This window comes from Notamacropus eugenii, chromosome 3 (assembly GCF_028372415.1).
Source record: "Notamacropus eugenii isolate mMacEug1 chromosome 3, mMacEug1.pri_v2, whole genome shotgun sequence".
Lineage (NCBI taxonomy): Eukaryota > Metazoa > Chordata > Mammalia > Diprotodontia > Macropodidae > Notamacropus > Notamacropus eugenii.
The window spans coordinates 121,332,342-121,351,339 of NC_092874.1; the positions used below are offsets into that span (position 1 = coordinate 121,332,342).

At 47.0% G+C, this 18,998-nt stretch overlaps 1 protein-coding gene, 1 long non-coding RNA gene and 1 other non-coding gene across 5 annotated transcripts in view; 1 reads left to right on the forward strand and 2 right to left on the reverse strand.

Annotated features, from left to right (window-relative positions):
* Positions 1–5,956, reverse strand: part of CCDC136 (coiled-coil domain containing 136) — a 28,023-nt gene extending 22,067 nt beyond the window's left edge. The window contains exons 1-4 of one of the 3 annotated variants that reach the window (XM_072652802.1): positions 5,436–5,956; positions 3,888–3,992; positions 2,558–2,788; positions 2,282–2,356 (exon numbers count right to left, since the gene is read on the reverse strand). In XM_072652802.1, coding sequence (XP_072508903.1) covers positions 2,282–2,356; positions 2,558–2,788; positions 3,888–3,992; positions 5,436–5,493 — 469 coding nt within the window. In that variant the 5' untranslated portion in view covers positions 5,494–5,956. The remainder of the gene's footprint in view (positions 1–2,281; positions 2,357–2,557; positions 2,789–3,887; positions 3,993–5,435) is intronic. The other 2 variants (XM_072652801.1, XM_072652800.1) reach the window with 2 other exon arrangements.
* Positions 33–18,711, forward strand: LOC140533263 (uncharacterized). Its single transcript, XR_011976858.1, has 2 exons — positions 33–1,079; positions 13,083–18,711. It is a non-coding gene; the product is annotated as an uncharacterized lncRNA (long non-coding RNA).
* On the reverse strand, positions 10,893–10,964 carry TRNAP-AGG (transfer RNA proline (anticodon AGG)). Its single transcript has one exon. It is a non-coding gene; the product is annotated as a tRNA-Pro (tRNA).
* Positions 18,712–18,998: the final 287 nt, after the last annotated feature.

An 18,998-nucleotide genomic window follows, 5' to 3' on the forward strand; every position in this document is an offset into this window, starting at 1 on the left:
ATAGGCAGTGCACGGGAGCAGAGCAGGGAAGAGCTGGAGCTGGGAGGGGGAGGAGGGAGAGAGAGGAGGGAGAAGAGCGCTCTGTCGCCCCCTGCAGGGAGGCGGGGATGGTGTGTGCCCCGGCAGCCCGGCAGCCTCGTGTGTTTGTGTGTGTGTGTGCGCGTGTGCGCGCATGCACAAGGGTTGGTATCAACGCGTGTGTTCAGGGCATAAAGGGTGTAGACTGCACGAGCTAGGAAGAGCACAGAGCTGGGAAGAATCTTAAAGGTAATCCAGGCCAACCCACTCTCTTCTCCCCCACTTTTTTAACAGATGAGGAAACGGAGGCCCAGGAGAGATTAATGATGTGCCCAAGCGCACACAAGGGGTAAGTGGCAGAGCCACTTCAGGTCCCATGATCAGCGATCCTCGTGCACCATCAGACAGCATATAGCCTAGTATAGCTAACAAGTAGCAATCTACAAGCATTTATTAAGTGCTAACTGTGTGCCACGCACGTGGGCACATTGGCAGAGCTGGGAATATCAAACCTAGATCTCCTGCCTCCAAAGACTGTCCTTTATCTATCTCACTTAATCCTCCCCTAGCCCCTGGAGGTTGACATGGCCAGTATCATTCTTATTTTACAAATAAGGAAATTAAGAGTCTTGGAGATAGTTGAACAGCTTGCTCAAGGTCATAGAACTGCTCAGTGTCAGAGCTAAAACAGAAATCCTAGTCTTTTGACTGCAGGGCCAATTCTTCCCTCTACAGCTTCCTCAGCTTCAAAGTATGTGTGTGCGTGCATGTATATGTGTGTGTGTGTGTGTGTGTGTGTGTGTGTGTGTGTGTGTGTCCTCCAGAGATATTTTTATACTTAGACCCCAGGGGCCAGTGGACATGTAGCTGTGGCGTGTGCATGGGTCTGTAGGGGCATTGGATCCCTGCCCAAAGCCAGCAATGCTATGGGGTCACCCATAGTCAGCAGCTATAAATATACACAGAGTTCTGGCCCTGTGCCCCAGCGCCTGGGAACAAGAGAACCGACCGCACAGATCTTATGGAAACGACATGGATGTGACTCCTGCCTGAGATCATAGGTAAGGGACTTAAAGTTGGCAGGGACTGTAGAGGGACAATACAATAAGCATTTTTGAGGGGCCTGGTTTGTGTGAGGCACTGTATGCAAAGTGATTGCTGTCACAAGGACAGCTAGTGCAGTCCCCAGAGGTAAGAAAAGGGAAGCCAAGGGAAACTAATCAGCTTGCCTAAGCTCCTACTGGAAGTAAGCAGCAGAGTCAGAATTTGAACCCAGGTCTCTGGCCACTATACCGTGGTTGCCTCACTGTCTACCTTTTTCCTACCTCTCTGCCTTCTGTCATAATTTCCTTTTCACTTTTCTTTGTTCTTCCCTTTGCCCTAGCTGTCTGCTTTCTATTCCTGCTCATCTTTTTGTTCTTTCTGTTCTTTTCCCCATTTCCTCCTCCTTTTGTCCCACACTGGACCGCCTCCCTGGTGAGTGCCTGCTCTGAAGCTGTTTTCTAGGACATCTCCCAGAAACTGGAAGCTGGAAGGAGTCAACTGAAGCTGCCTTGATGTTGCTGTGGGATATGGAACACCTACCCTGCTGCTACTCAAAGATAGCTGCACATGGGAGCTAGAGGGAAGGGATTTCTAGGTCATCTGTTGGGCTCCTGGTAGCTATAGAGAGCCCCTCCTGGAATACACAGCTTTGTAGCCCATGGGTATTGTTGATTCTGGTTGACTCACTTGCCCTATCCCAGATTCCTGATAAAGAGCAAAGAGGGGTCACAAGGAATGTGACCTGGCCAAGATGGATGCGGCACTGCCGAGTGCCTGAAGGGAAATGGGAGCCAGAGTGACCCTGACCTTACTCCTGAGTCACCCATCCCAACATCCAACCAGTTCACCTACCCCTGGTTCTGACCTGAACATCAAAGGAGAATGCATGAGCAAGAGAAACGGGGATTAGAGGCAAAAAGGAAGGTAAGAGAAGAAGCAGAAGAGTGAGATAGAGGAGTTTCAATAAAAGATGAGTGAATAAAGAGAGAAGAGCCAGGGGAAAAGAGCTAAGAATGGGGTACGGGTTTGAAAGTGGAAGATGAAATCCAAAGAGACAGAGGAATGAAAGAATAATAAAGAAGAGGTAAAAAGATCATCTTGGATAACTAAAAAAGTGGTAAGAGAGATGGCATGAGAAAAATCCCTTGAAAAATGGTCAAAAAAAGCCCACCCCACCATTTCCCTCTCCCTTGTTTCTTCCATCAAACTCTAGCATTACCCTGGAGTTTCTGGATCTGCTTGGTGAAGGCCTCTGCCTGCTGGGCGCTGGCCAATCGCTCATCCTCCAGGAGTCCTGAAATAGAGGACGGGGAGTGGGCTGAAGGGCCCCCACTGAGAGCTGAGAGCTTTCTGGTTTGGGTTAGACCTTCCCTCCCTTCCTGCCAGATTCCCCCTAGTTAGGTTTCAAGAGCTTCACCAGAGGTGAAGAAGGTAGAGAAGGTCAGATTTCAGCATGTTGAGGGGCAGAGAGCTTGGGACCCTAGAGTCCACTCACCTTGTAGTTCAAGGGAATCATCCTCATGCTGTCCAGCCAGCTCCCTTGTCTCTTCCAGCTCGGCCACTAACTGCAGCACCTGGGCCCTCAGCTCTTCCAGCTCAGTCTCAGTGAGGCTCAGCCCCCGAGGCTTGTCTTCCTTCAGGGACTTCACATCGCTGTCCTGCTCCTTGTTGTCTTTCTCTTCCTCTTCCTCTTCCTCCTCATACAGAGCTGGGAGCAATACTTCCCCTGTGAGCCAAATCCCCCCCCCCACACACACACACAGCATGAGGATCACCTTTTTATAGCTGAGGTGTCTCAGACTTGCAAATGATTACACCAGTCAAGGTGGCCAGGTAGAGATGATGCATTGGTGCGATCTGCAGATCTCCAGTGACACCCCCTCAATTGATGCCTATAGAATTGGGGCTCAGGGTATTCTCATCTTTCTCCCTGACCTTTCCTGGAGTTTGCTGACCAGTTTCATTTGGGTGGGGCCTCTCACAATGACAGGCTTTTTTTTTTTGGTGGTGGGGGTGCTTCAAAGCATGATGCTGAGAAGAAAGGAAAGCTTGCCCATGAATACCTGGCTCCTTCTAGTTCTGACTGCTGGAACTTGGGACAAGTAAAGAGAGAATCAGAGAGCTGGAAAGAAATGTAGAATTATTGATTTCAAGCCCTCACCCAGGTCAAGAATCAATTCCCAGGACATCTGCTTGACCACTGGCCTAGGGAAATTCAGACTTTGGGTAGAAGCCTTGGAAGCCATCTGGGCTCCAGAGAAGCAAATGTGGGATTGCTCCCTAGGTGATAATATGTTCCTTAAGCCCTGAATGGGGATGGCTTCATAGAGAGCAGTGCAGCAGAATGCTGGTTGAATTGTAGCCCTCTGGATAAGACTGTGCCTCTTCCACTCTGGTGTCTTCCTTCCAACCTTGAAGGACTAAGCTGTGGGGAGAGGGGAGCCTTGCTTGAAAGACAGACCACAATTTTGGGGGCAGGAGCAGGTAACATTGTTGGGATGAAGTGAGGACCAGTGTCTCAGATGAAAAAGCTCATCAGGAAATCTTTTGGGGTGGTGTGGCTTCCTTCTAGCAGAGTCAGCCCCATGAGATAGACCCTAGTTAAGTCGTGTGTGTTCAGGAAGAAACCTTGAAGTAGTTGCTTCCCTTCCCCAAAGCCTTAGGGTGACTACTGGGCCTTAGTTTGAGATGAGGAAGGTTCTAGGAAAAGCTCGGGGGAAATAATGGAGTCAAAGCTAGGAGCTGCAGGGGGAGGGAGAGAAGAAAGGAGTTGAAAAGTAGGAAGGGAGAAAGAAAAGAAAGCATTTTAGGGCAAGAAAACTCACCATCCATGGTTTGACCCCAGCGCTCCAGGGATCCCCAACATTGGCCTTTCTTCCTCTCACAGCCCTCAGATCCCTCACAGGACTTTGCAGGGGTCACTGGAAATCCTATGGAAAGAGAAGTATGAGAGGCACAGGAAAGGCTGGGGAGTATACCCATCCTAGGCAAGTCATGGGTGCTTGAATCCTAATGTCAGTCCAAGCATCTCCCCATTCCTAGCTCTGATGTCCCCTATCCCCCAGCTATGGCCCCTCTGCTGGTTCCAATTGCTGTACTCTCCCACCCCACTCCCAGCTTTGCTGCTGACCCTGGCCCTGCCATCATCCCCATTCTGGCCCAGGTTTCCACTTCTGCTGCTGCTTTCTACTCTACCCCACCCCACTGCCATCCCTCCACCTGACTCTGCCTCTGAATTTCCCCCCTCCCATCCTAATACAAATAAAGTCCTCATCTCTGCTGCTGTTGCTGGCTGCCCCACTCCCAGCTCTGCTGCTGATTCCTGACTCTGATTCCTCCTACCAACACAGGTCCCCCACTTCTACTGCTTCCATCGGTTCTAACTCCCTCCTCTTACTGTAGGTCTCCACTTCTGCCTGCCCTACTCCCCCTCTGCTGCTGACCCTGACTGTGAATCCCCTCTACAACAGATCTCTGCTTCTCTCTGCCCACTCTCCACCCCTAGCTCTGCTTCTGACTCTGACTCTCTGGACAGCCCCTGCCCCAACACAGGCCCCTACATCTGCTTCTATCTGCCCCACCCCCAATTCTGCAACTGACCCTGGCTCTGTGAATCTCTTCTCCCCTCCCCCCCCTCCTGCCTAGCACAGGTCCCCATATCTTCTCTCTGTCCTTCCTCCACACCCAGCTCTGCTGCTGACCCTGACCCTGTGAATCACTCCCTTCCCCTTCCCCTGCTTACATTCCCACATCTACTGCTTCTTATCTCCCATATTTCCAGTTCTACTATTGACTTTGACTGGACAGTCAGAACTGACTAGGTCTGTTAAACCCAGCTCTGTCTCTGTCTCTCTCCATACATAAGCCAGAGAATGTATATTTAGGAAAGAGAGGAAGATGAGAGAGGGAGCAGAAGGTAGAGATGGAGGGAACGGGAGAGAGGAAGTGAAGAGAAAAAGCTTGGGGGTTAGGGAAGGGGCAATGGCAAAGGGGGTTCTGTTATCTGGAGTGGGAATAAAATGCCATCATCACCATACTACCTGATTTTCTACTCCTCCCCCCCCCCAATTATCCACTCTTCACTGTGCCCAGTGCCAGAGGGGATCTGAGAATCTGTGCGCACCCACAAGAGCCCCGGGGTCAGAGCCGAGCAGGGAGGGAGGGGAGGGCGGTGAAGCCGCTTCGCGGGGGCTGGGGGGACAAGGATGACCAGAGAGCCTCTCAAGGCAGGATGCAGCGGCGGGCTGGACGTGCGGGGAGAGCGGGGAGAGCGGGGAGAGGGATGGGAAAGATGGAGACCTCGGCCTGGGGAAGGAGGAGGGGAGGAGAAATGGAGAAGGGCAAGGAGAAGCCGGATGAGCAAAAGCCCTGACCTGAGCACTGGCTGGGCCGGCTCGTGGCTTCGGGTCCATCCCCAGCTTCCGTGTCCATGGCCGCAGCCGCTGCCGGCCCTGCTCGGGACCGAGCCGCAGAGCCTGGGGAGCGGGAGGAGCGGAGGAGGGGCTGCTGGGAAGGCGTGCCCCAGGCGGGGACCGAGCCCAGCCCCCCGGGCTCCCCTCCTGTCTCCTCTCCGGCCCACCTGACGCAACCGCAGGCGGGAGTGGGGTGGGGAGGGGGGAGCTGGAGCCTCTCTCTTCTCAGGGTCCCGGAGCCCCACCCGGCCGGTCACTGCGCGCCGCCCGCCTGGCGTGCTCCTGGGAAGGGGCTCGCACACATTCCTGGCTCAGGTGGGAGCACCTTGACCCTTGGCCCAAAGAAGCAAGAACAGTACAGGCTCACTGGGGGGCAAACCGAGAGCTTGGATGGACGGCTAGGTTCAGGAAGTGGCTGCTCCCGTGGGAGCCCTGCTGGGAGAGGGCTCAACAGCCTCCCGGCACCTCCCCCCAAGTCGCTGCGAAGTGGGGAGGGGGTCTGCGCAGAGGAACCCCGGGGCCTGGCCGATATCCCTGGCTTTGCTGCCGAGGTAAAGCGGAGCATCCCCCTGGGATGATGGAATAATCTGCCCTGTATTATCTTAAGCAGAACACCCTCCTCCCAAGGCCGAAGTCCCTGGACTGGCCAGCTCCCTGCCCCGGGTTCAGGGCTTGTCCTGGCTCTGGGATGCTTCCAGGCCCACAGACCAAGTGGGGAACCTAAGGTGACGTGGAGGCTGGAAAGAGACGCATGGAAGGGACAGGGGGGATGAAGCCCGGTATTTCTGGTCCTCTCTCTTCCCTGCCTCCCATCAATTCTATAGTCAGTCGGGGTCATTAGGCTTTATTATATCCATTGACTACGCAGCCCTTTGTTAAATGGGATCTGAAATAGTTTCCTTGTTTGTAAACCCTAAACTGCTACCTTGCTCTTTCTCTAATACAATTCCCTAATGAATTCCACAAGCTATAGTGAGATATCTTTCCTCATAACAGTCACTTTGTTAAGTGCTCGGAATACAAATCAAATGTAGCAGTCCCTGCCCTCAAGGACCTTATGATCTAAGGGAAGGAAACAATGTATTTGGAAGTAAATATGAAATATGGGGGTGCTAAATGGCACAGTGGATAGAGTGCTGGGCCTGGAGGAAGGAAGACTTGTCTTCCTGAGTTGAAATCTGGCCTCAAACACCAACTGTGTGACCCTGGGCAAGTCACTTAGCTCAGTTTGCCTCCGTTTCCCCATCTGTCAAATGAGCTGGAGAAACAACAAACTTCTCCAGTCTCTTTGCCAAGAAAAGTCTAGATGGGGTCAAGAAAAGTTGGGCATGACAGAAATGACTAAACAGCAACAAATATGAACTATCTTCAAAGTAACTTCTGGAGGTAAGGACATAGGTCTAATTCTGCCAGGCAGTTTCATTAGCATTAGAACAGGCTTCAGAGGACACAGTGGAAGAAGAGGAAGAGTGCCCCAGGAACAATGTAGGGACAGTGTTGGTAGTGTGAGCTTTGGCCTCAGCAGACTTCAAGTCATAGTCTGAATGTATATTGGCATGTCAGTCTAGTAAAGGTAGTGGTGTTTTGATTATTCCAGAGAAAGAGATTGCAAGCTGTTGGGAGCTGGCGGATGTGCACTCTTCGATAGGGCAGATGGCCAGGTCTTAATCTTTTCTAATGGCCAAAGCAGGGATTGGAGTTTAGGCTAGTTATAGGGCCCTCAGCCAGATCAGCTTTTTGTAGATATGGTAGATATATAATTGTCACTGTATATTATAAGAATTGTGTACACATAGTGTTGGGTTGTTTTTTGTTTGTTTTGGCTTGGTTTCATTAATAGGGATCTCTGTCTACCAATGTCAACCAATGTGCCCTGTAGCCTTAGAGAGGTGCCTGGGACCCAGAGATTACCTGATTTGCTTGGGATCCCACAGTCAGGATGTGTCAGAGGCAGGTCGTGAGTCCATATGGTCCCAGTTTTCTGGTCAGTCCTCTCTCCAGTCTCCTCTACTGCTTTTTCTACTGTACCACACATATGCATGTATACATGTGCCATACTTGTGCTACTGAATGTTTTCACATATATTATTTCATTCTCCAAACAACCCTGTCGAGTAGGCAGGGTAGACCTTATGTTGCTCATTCTTCAGACAATGAGGCCCAAATGGGTCAAGTGGGGTCACCCAGCTAGTTAAATGGCAGACTCCAGTGGAAAGCCAGACCTTCCAACTTCAAGCCCAGGATATTCTCCACTAATGCCACCACTGCTTCTCAATTTACTGAGTATTAATGATACTCCAGGTGCTGATTGCCTATGGGACTCTACTGCTAGGTTCACCTATGAAAAGAGTTGGTAACACAACAGAAAATGGTGGCAGTACAGAAATAGACCCATGATCCTAACGACATACACAAAGTCTTTTGTGTCTATACTTACAGAGACACATAGGAAAAGGAATATCCTGTGGGCTCTTCCAGCTTCCCAGATACATGAAGCAAACACTTACATGTGTACATGGAATCCAGAACCATTGCTAGGGGCAGCCATCTGGAGTTAGACTTCAGGTGGATAATCCAGAGAGTGTCCCCCTAAAGACTTCCTTTGCTTTGATGACCTAATTCCATCAGACTTTCTTCTTCTGCTTGCCCCATCCCAGGAGCTCTTTGTCCCTCTTCAGCAGCTCAGAAACCTGAGAGCATTCCCTGGGTCATTTCTTTCTGCTGGGGCTACACTTCACAGGTCCTTCTCCCCTGCTTCCTCTCCTCTTACCTACCCTCAGCCTACTGCTCAAGGTTCAGAAATATGTTATGACTCTGATGCAGTCTTTTCACATGACTTCATGTACAAATCAACAGTCCTAGTCCTTCAGTTTTATACATTTCATACACTTTGACACACAATCTCTGCCAAATTCACAAGGTTACTGTTTGCTGCTAAGGTTAAAGAGGCTTTGTGAAAGGACTGGATGGGCCAATCAGTGCTGAAAGACACAGGCCTTTTTATTGGGACTTCTTAAGAGAAGGCTATGGAGCTCCACTTTTGGTGCTCAAGGAAACCTGAGGGGTGGAGGGCAGAGGCAACAAGGGAAGGACACTGGGGCAGCCTACAACCTCCTCCCTAGCCAGTGCCAGGATTGATACCTTCAAACTAGGGAAGCCCTCCCCCCTTCCCCCCCAGACATCAGCTGGGAAAGACTCCAAAAACAGGCGTGGGAAGGGCTAGGAAATGATACAACCAAAGTACTGCAAGGGAGTCTTCACCGTGGCCGCACAAGGGAAGCCAGGGTGGGTTTGTAAGAGGCTGTTCTTAGAATTTGGTCCAATGATCCATCAAACTCTCCTTTGTACTCTTGCCTCCATCTTCATGTCGCTCAGGGAACTCCCCAGTTGGGTAGTACGGAAATTTTATAAGGAGGGTTCTATGGAGGTGAGTCTCATTAGTCTCCCTCCCTGAGATCACAGGCAGGAAGGTGCCAATCAACCAGGGTCACAGAAGAAGGGCAGGGCAGAGGAAGGAGATGCTGTGGGGGAAAGGGAAAGGAACAGGCATTAAGCACCTATTATGTACCAGGTCCTGTGTTAAGCACTTTACAAGTATCCCATTTGATCCTTACAACAACCTTGGGAGGTGGTTGCTACTATTATCTCCACTTTACAGTTTAGAAAACTAAGGCAGGCAGAAGTTAAATGACTTGCCCAGGGTCACACAACTAGTAAGTCTGAGGCCAGATTTGAGTTCAGGTCTTCTTGACACCAGGTCTAGTACCACCTAGCTGCCTCTATCGCTAGGATATAGATAGCTTGTTGGAGCAGGAAATACTAGGCCTGCCTTTAAAAAGAGAGAGATTTTCCAGACTCTCTCTCTCTGTCTCTCTTTCTCTCTGTCTCTCTTTCTCTCTGTCTCTGTCTCTCTCTCTCTCTCTCTCTCTCTCTCTCTCACACACACACACACACACACACACACACACACACAACCTTATTCCAACCCCTAAATCTCTACTGGATTAATTTCAAACATATAAACATCATACTTTGTTTCTAGAGAAATCTATCTCAGAGAGAGAGAGAGAGAGAGAGAGAGAGAGAGAGAGAGTCACATAATTGGACTCAGTAGTCCTAACTTCCAGCTTGTCAACCTGGCTATACTCTCTACCTTTGTCCAGAGACTGGGATGTATCAGGTTAATTCTGTGTCTTCCACAACCCAGGGGTCCAGACTGGCCTTAGTTTGACTCTTAAGTTTATCTTGAGTTTATTCAGTATTCTGTGCTGAGAGTCGAGGTCATCTCATTTGCCTTGAGTTTTTTGAATTCCTAGGGATCCTAGACCCAGATAACCTTGGTGATGGGGTTTGAGTCTGGTCTGTTATAGAATGGCAAAACCAATCAGATTGGCCTCAAGGGACTCCACTGGCATGAGCCAAGATTCAGGAATAACTACTTTCTAGCTCACTGCATGTGATACATTTTTGAGCGGCTGAGTGGATTACTAAAGCTAGTACTCAAATCCAGTTCTCTTAAAGACAGAGACTTATAGATCTGGGTCATCTAGTCCAGCCTTCCTCTACCCCCTTCTTTTACAAGTCAGGAAACTAAGGCTGGGAATGGCTGAGTAATTTGTTCAGTCCCACAGCTATTTTGGAGGCAAAGATGGGACTGGACCCCAACTCTTCCAAAGCCCAGTGTAATGCCCTATCCACCTGTGGGATGCCTCCCTGTGGGATGCCCACTGGGGATGACCTAAACCTGTCATCTCAGTAATCAGCTCAGAGAAGAGTTGGTTCTAATAAACTCCATCCTCGTGTTCAGGAGCTCATCCTCCTTCCTAATCCCATCTGAGCAGCTCATCCTTCCTATAGATTCATGAAAATAATTCTCCTGACTGTCTTGGCCTCTCACCCCTAACCCTCAGTTGTTCCCTGCAGCCTTTTGAGTTTTATTCCAACAACTGACCTTTTTTCACACCAGTACTTTAACTTCTGCCTGTAGTTTATCCTTTTAGGGACAAACCCTTTTGGCTCACCAAACTTCTGACAGTTTCTTATTAAAAAAATCTTTGTGAGTCACCAGGAGGGAGACCAACCCGGGGAGGAATAAAGTCTGACCCTCAACCCTGACCCTCCTCACCCTCACAGAATGTCATCTAGTGAGCCTAATGCCATTTTGCAGTTAAGGAAACTGACTCCTGGTTTGCCCAGACTTTAATCTTAAACTGTTCTTATCCTGTGCCTGTCTGGCCTTTGTAATTTAGTTATGGTACAAGATATGTATGGGGAGACTCAGTGGCAATTTGCATCCCTAAAATCCTTAGTATCATAGAAGGGCCCTCAAAGGCCACGTAGACCAGTCCTCTTGTTTTACAGATGAAGGAACAAAGCCTGTTTTCCACCCAAAATGTCAATAAAAGCAAAATAAAAACTGGGCTCGTCCGGGATTTGAACCCGGGACCTCTCGCACCCTAAGCGAGAATCATACCCCTAGACCAACGAGCCACTCATAAAAGTAGCTGTCCAGATGTGATTTTGCCACATCATCAGCATCCAAGTCTTCTGGTAACAGCTTTCCTTCCAGCTTATCTGGCTCTCAGCCCAGGTCTTGGCTGCACTCCACCTTACTCTTTGAACTTTCTCCCCTCCCAGCTTCAGTGCTACAGTCTGGAGATTCATTACTCTTAGACGCTGGTGTTTGTATTGTGTGTGTGTGTGAGTGTGTGTGTGTGTGTGTGTGTGTGTGTGTGTATGTGTTGTCAACCTAATCCGTTGGTCAGACCGCAAATGGATTTGCTTCTAAAAGATGTATAGGAACAGAATAAACTCATAACATCCAGCAACTTCTCTCCAATGCCTTTTCTTCAAAACACTAGGAAATGAGCTTCTCATAGACCAGCAGTTCTTAGATGTTTCCTCTCCACCTCCCACCATGCCTCACCCCAAAAACAAACCCAAACAGCCCCAAGCCCAGTGAGACACTGAAAGCTAAAAATTGCTCAAGGGAAAATAGACAGTAGTGTTATAAGGGAGCAGTAGGATTAAGAAATAGGAAAGTGTAAATAGAGAGAATTCCGTCCAGTGGAATGAATGCTGGTTGGAAGCCTGGGTAGATGCCCTGGGTTCCTGATCATTTCACTTGCCTTAAACTTCACATGCCCTTTCAGTAATGCCTATTCCATCTACATTACAGTAGATTGTTGTGAGAATCAAAATAAGATAATGCGTATGAAAATGTTCCTGTGAACTACAAAACAAATTATTATGAAAACAGCAACTGGAAGTAACGTTTACTTGCCTCACCAAAGGTTTAACCAGAGAAAGATGGGAAGCCAGTCAGAATTAAATGTCTTCTTAGATCTGCAGTTTGCTTCCTGTAATTTTTGACTCTCCTCAACCCTAAACGTTAGCTATTTGACATTCAGTCAACAAGCAATCAGTCCACTAGCACTTAGTAAATACCTGCTGCGTGCCAGGCACTGTACTAAGAATTATAGATACAAAAAAGGGCAAAAGGTAATCCCTGCTCCCAAAGAGCTCACAGTCTGATGGGAGAGACAACAGACAAAAATTATGCACAGACTATATGTATATATATATATATATATATAATATGCATACATATATATATGCAGGCTAACTTGGGGATGGGTCTCAGAGAGATATCTCTAAGATGAAGGAGGACTTCAAAAAGCTTCTTGCAGAAATTGAAACTCCTGCTCTGGACACATGGATTCCAAATTGATCTTGAAGGTGAACCAGATCCCAGACAGAGGCTCTTTGTTAGTCAGTCATATAGCTTTTGTGAAGTGCCTGTTATGTGCCAGCCACCTTGTAAGAAAGGCAAAGATGCCCCTGGTATTTAGGACCTCACAGTCTGTTTGCATGTGCAAACAAGATATGTGCAGGATAAACTGGGGGTAGAATCTAAGGGAAAGCACTTCAATGAAAAAGGGCTGGGGAAGGCTTCTTGCAGATTGTTGCACTTTAACTGAGACTTGAAGGAAGTCGGGAGATGGGTGTGAGGAGGGAGGACACTCCAGGTGTGGAGGATGGTCAGAGGAAAATGATTCAACTTTGGAGATGGAGTAACTGGAAGGAGGTTCATGTCACTGGATTGCAGAGGGCATAGAGGGGAATGAGGTGGAAGAAGACTGGAAAGGGAGGGAGGGCTCAGGTTAGAAAGGGCTTCAGTAGCCAGAGACTTTGAGACTGGAACCCTCTGTGACTCTTTATGCTCCCAACCTTGGAGTCAACCTCAGGGAGGGGGGGAAGGAATAGCTCTAAGACAAAGCTTAGAATAGGTTTATGTCTTAAGTATCCCCTAAATAAGTTCCCAGCTCCCAAAGGTATTCAGTGTACAAAGTAGAGATCAGCTATAGGCCAGCTATCTATTTCCTCCACCACAAAAGAAATACTTAATTGGCTCATAAGAACCAAATAACAAAAACTCATAAGAGCCAATTAATAAAGATTTGAGACATAACCCCCCCACCCCCATTGTGCTCTCCCCAAATGGTATCTCCTCACTTTGTGGGACTGGTGAACAGACATCTAGATTTCATCTCAGATCTGCACTGAGTGATTCAGGGTACAACCGGCACCGTTTCTTATTCCTTTCAGGTTCCAGATGATCATGTAGCGGTTTTCTTCTTGGAAAATGGGCATCATCACAGCAAGCATCTCCTACTGGCAGCCAGCACTGACTCAGGAATTCACGAAGTGACTACCAGTACTGTAAACATTCATTTCTCCAGATTACTGGTTGTTGGTGCTAGATCTGTTCTCAGGAGAACAGAAGGTAGCCAGAAACTCAAGCTTGCCTGGCACACCCATGTTCTCTTTGTCATGTGCTCCAGCTGCCAGGGCCATTGGGGACACTGAGGGAATAGGGAATCAGGGAAGTGAAAGGAGCCCTCTCCTCTCCTTGCTGGAAGTACAGTGGGGAAGCAGGAAGAGTCCCAACGTTCTGTGTTCAAAACGGGATTCAGCCTCTGTGTGACTTTTCTTATGGCCTACTGAGTGGGGAGCTTTCTCCTGACCCAATGGACAATGATCTTCAATACAGTCCTGTCTAGGGGAGCAAGGAACAGGTCAGGAGTTTCTGAGTCACACTTACACTTGAGCAAGGTCCAGAGCCCTTATCCTCACAGTAAAGAGCCAAAGAGTATACCCAGCTTCATGGGAAGTATTCCAACCTACTCCTGATACACACATACACACACGCACACACAAACTCTAAGTCCAAGGCTATCCATTTTATTTAGTGTTTGTTAAATTTAGAATAAAACATTTAATGGGTACACAATTTAGATATAAAGGCTGATTTCATAAGCAAATTAGGAGAACAAGGAATAGTTTACCTGTCAGATTTATGGAGAACAGAAGAATTTATGACCAAATAAGAAATAGAGAACATTATGAAATGCAAAATGGATAATTTTAATTACATCAACCAAGATTAGAAGGGAAGCAGAAAGCTGAGAAATAATTTTTATAATCAGTGTCTGAGATAAAGGTCTCATTTCTAAAGTATATAGAGAACTGAGTCAAATTTATAAGAATATAAGTCATTCCCCAATTAATAAATGATCAAAAGATATGAAAAGTCAGTTTTCAGATGAAGAAATTAAAGTATCTATAGTCATATGAAAAAATGCTCTAAATCACTATTGATTAGAGAAATGTAAATCAAAACAACTCTGATGGACCACATCACAACTATCAGACTGGCTAACATAACAAAACAGGAAAATGATAAATGTTAGAGAAGATGTGGGAAAATTGGAACACTAATGCATTGTTGGTGGAGTTGTAAACTCCACCATTCTGAAGAGCAATTTGGAACTATGCCCAAAGGGCTGTCAAACTGTGCATACCCTTTGACCCAGCAACACTTCTGAGTCTGTATCCCAAAGAGATCATACAAATGGGAAAAGCATCCACATGTAACAAAATATTTATAGCAGCTCTTTTTGTGGTGGCCAAGAATTGGAAATTGAGGAGATACCCATGTGTTGGGGAATGGTTGAACAAGTTGTGGTATATGAATGTAATGGAATACTACTGTGCTATAAGAAAAGATGACAGGAAGACTTCAGAGAGGCCTGGAAAGACATACATGATCTGATGCTGAGTGAAGTGAGCAGAGCCAGGAGAGCATTGTACATAGTAATAGCCATATTGACTTTGATAGACTTAGGTCTTCTCAGCAATGCCAAGCTCTAAGACATCTCCAAAAGACTCATAATGGGAAATGCCGTCCACATCTAGAAAAAGACTGTGGAGTCTGAATGAAGGTCAAAGCATACTATTTGCTGTCTCTCTTTTTTTGTTTTTTCTTTCTTGTGGTTTTTTCCCGTTGGTTCTAATTTCGTCTTTATAACATGACTAATATGAAAATGTTTAATATGAATGTATATGTAGAGCCTATATCAGATTGCATGCTGTCTTAGGGAGAGGGGAGGAGAAAGAGGGGGAAAAATTTAGAACTCAAAATCTTCTTGCTGAGGGGATTAGTATAGGTCTCAGGTAGGAGATGGTGCTTGAGCTGAGCTTTCAAGGCAATTAGGGATTCTCAGAGGCAAAAGTAAGTGGGGAGGACATTTTAGGGAGAGGGGACAGCCTCTTCAAGAGTACAGAGATGGGAGATACATTGATATTTTTTGCTGCAAGGAACAACAAAAACAAAACAAAACAAAACAGTTTGGCTGGACCATAGTGTGTGTTAAGGGGAATAATGACTAATGAGCCTGGACAGGTAGGCTGGAGCCATCGTGAAGGACTTTAACCAGTTAAGTTATGCAGACATTCATGATTGCTGCTATCTGTCCAGGGAATACTTACACATCTGGAGCATGAAGTCAGTATCCCCACGAGTCCTTCCCACAGCCTACTTCTGAGGTGAAAGTTCGCCATTCAGTATTGCTACTTGCCTTCACCTCCAAAAAACATTTCTTTGGTCTTGGAACCTGCAGCCTCTGTGACCACACTCTACCTCCATAATCCCTTACAGTTCTCTCTTGTCTTCCTGGCTCCCATCCTACCATCCTTGTTACTGAAACACTGCTACTAGTGAACCAGTTGTCTTTATCAGCCCTTGTTGTCTATATAAAAGAACAAAGCCCCCAGGGGAGGTCAGGCAGGGTGCCCATAAGGTGGGAGAAGGCGGGCCTGGGAGAGTGCCTAGGCCGTAGGGGGGTCTGACAGTAGTGAAGGCAATGCTTCCCAAACCGTAATGAGTGTGTCTGTGGCCCCATTCAGGGATCTCCATGGTGTATCAGGAAGTACCATCGGGTCTGGAACCTGGCCAGAAGCTCATCTCTCTGCGAGGCTCTTCTTCAGAGCGGTACCTGCCTTAGTGAAGGCAGACCAGCTCAGACGCTGCTCAATGTAGAGTAGAAATGCAAAGGCCTAGAGGGAAAAACATGCATTTCTTTCTTCATGAGGACTTCTTTTAGGCTTGTATTCCCAGAAAAACTTTTGTTGTTGGTTTTGTCGTCTGAAATTTTCCAAAACTTTATATTTCCAAACAGAGCAACATCATGCTTTTTGTAAGCAAACTAAGTTATGTACAATATATTACTATGTCCTTAAACTAATAAAATTACTTTGGAAAGACTTTGAGTAGGGGCCTGGAAATGGGCCAGCCCGGTTAAGTGTGGACAGACTCATCTCATCATCAAAAGGTTGGACACAAAGTGATTGATTTTCTGGCCACAGCAACCATGAAGTGAATAAACACATTATATTTGTTTGTTTTTAAGTTATGTGTTGTCTAGAATGGAACACTGCCTGTGTAATTATAATTACCAAGTCTGACCTTAGAGAAGAAATGAGGAAATGTGTCTCTCTCCCTCCCTTCCTCAGGTACTTAGGAGATCATGGGTACAGAACATCGAATACACCATTAGTGTTGGTTGATTGGCTGAACAGCTCTTTTTTTATTGTTTGTTACAAGGGATGGTTCACTGGGCAGGAGGGGGTTGGATGGAAATATCATTAAAAGTGAGCATGATATAAAAACCGAAAGATAAGACTACTTTAAAAAATTTTCCCATTATTTTCTAGGTACATGAAAGTGTCATCTGCTCTAGAAACCATCCTATGGATACTCTGAAATACCATGTTATAAAGTCACAAAGCAGCCATTGGTTACTCTTCAGTTCTTACTAAGTCCTAGGTGAGTGTCTTTCCACACATCTATCAAACAGCAGAAGGGCAGCCAGGTAGTACAGAGCACTAGGCTGGAGTCAGGAAGACTCATCTTCCTGAGTTCAAACCTGGCCTTAGTAGACACTTACTAGCTGTGTGACCCTGGGCAAGTCACTTAGCTCTGTTTGTGTCGCTTTCTCATCTGTAAAATGAACTGGAGAAGGAAATGGCCAACCCCTCCAGCGTCTTTGCCAAGAAGACCCCAAATGGGGTCACAAAGAGTTGGACACAACTGAAAGAACCAATGAACAACAGATTGATCACCAAGCATTTAGTGAGTGCCTCCATCTTGCATGTAGCCAGATATTGTGCTCAATGCTGGGGATAGGATACAAAGACGAGAATGAAAGTCTCTTCTTTTAAGATGCTCATATGATCTCAAGGAGCTTATTTATTCCATGCATCCATCCTCCAAGGAAGTAAGTTCAAGAGTTTGAGTCTTTGTTTAGGTTCAAAAAGAGTATCCTGATTGAAATTCTAGAAGACCCTTGCTTCTGTCGCAGGGACCGCAACCTCTTCATGCCACTCTAGCCTATTCCTTGGGCCTGTCCTAATTTAGCCCCGTAGAGAGCACTGAGCAATGTTAGTCACCCTGACTGGCTTCTTAATGGCTTGAGACTAGAGGAATCTGTGAGAAAATAACCGAGGGGGAAAAGAGAATGACATTGTAGGGACAACAGGGGCAGATCTGAACTTGATGTAAGAAAAACCATCCCAAACAATGAGAATGATCCCAAATGAAATGGGTGGCTTTGGCAGGTCCTCTCTCAATGAAATGTTTCAGTCCAAGGCTGGATGGATGAGGAACAACTGGAGAAGTTGGACTAGGCTATTGGGGGTGTAAGCTCAGTTCCATGTGGACAGTCTCGGGCGGGTAAAGGTGAGAACTTCTAAACCTTAGAGTTCTCATGAGGCCCCCCAGGGAACAGCAGGGAATTGAGGTGTGAGACCGCGCTATCTCGTGCATTTCCGCCTCTTCCTGTGAGAAAAGTGCTGGGAGAGAGCATCCCCACCCTCGAGATTGGCCCAGATCTGAGCACACCTATTGTTATCTAACAGGCACGGTATTCAGGTGCAAACTATGCGGCTGGAGAGCTTAAGTAGGGTCAGGAAAGCCTGAAGGCGCTCTTAGCGCTGAGGGGCCATTAGAGGACAGAAGGCCCCTCTTCCCTCTCTCCTCTCTTCTTTCTTCCCTCTCCCCTCTCTCCCCACTTCCACTTCTGCTTTCATTCTCTTACTGTAAGATCTTTGCCTCCTTGGGAGATTTCTCTCTCTCTCCTAAGGAAGAGTTCCCCCTGCACATGTAACCAAGACCCTGAATAAAGCCTAACCCTTGTTCGACTCTGGAAAGTCTCTTCTCTCATACGTTTATCCGGTTTGGCCAGCCGAAGACCTGTGATAGGTAAGGTAAGACTCGGGTAGCCCTCAGGCCTCTAGGCCTGGCACTGGGCATCTTTGATGAGGCTCAGATTGGACTCTGACGTCCCTTCCCTGTGTCTGAGGTCCTCTGGTTTTCTCAGCTCCTGAAATTTTCTTCTCCTTAATCCATCCCCAGAGCTCTTGGGGCCAGGATGGGGTTGGGGAACCCATACTCTCCTACTGCCATCGGTCTCTGATTGGCCACTGGAATACTCAATTTCCTTAGAACCTCTTAGCTTCAGCATGAACAAAACTCTTTTTCCCCTTTGTCTTCTATGATGAGATTTTCCAAAAAGCAACAAAGTAGAAAGTAAATTAAAAGAAATAAGATAACACAAAAACATGTAACAGACTAGAGACGATTCTTTTGGATAGAACAGGAAGAGTTTTGTCCCTCCTTTGTGCAGGATGGACAAAAAATATAAGACTCATACATATGAATAGGAGAAAAAAGTACATGCGAGTGAATGGGCCAAGAATCATGATGAAGATTTAGAGTGAGGAAATAAAAACATGTTGTGATACTTTATGTGTTGAAATTTAAGTATAAATAGTTACTACACAAATATTCTTGATGTTTAATACTGTTTCTAATAAAACATGTAATTTTTTAAAACCTAAGAGAGTGCCACATGAAGATGAATGGAATTTCTGTGTTATGGGCCATTACGAAAGTCAAGTGGTTCCTTCCTGGGTAAGTATGAAGGAGTGAGCCCCATTGGGACCAGTGGTGGTTTCATTGACCTGGGGAGAGCTGGGAACTGAGGGATACAGAATGCACACACTATGTAAGGATGTCTGAACTGAGAAGTAAGCCGAGACTCCAAAGGAGAGGAGGTAATGGGGAAGTGCCAGCATTCCTCTCCAAGGAAATCATCTCCTCTAGTCACACTATTGGGACTCCAC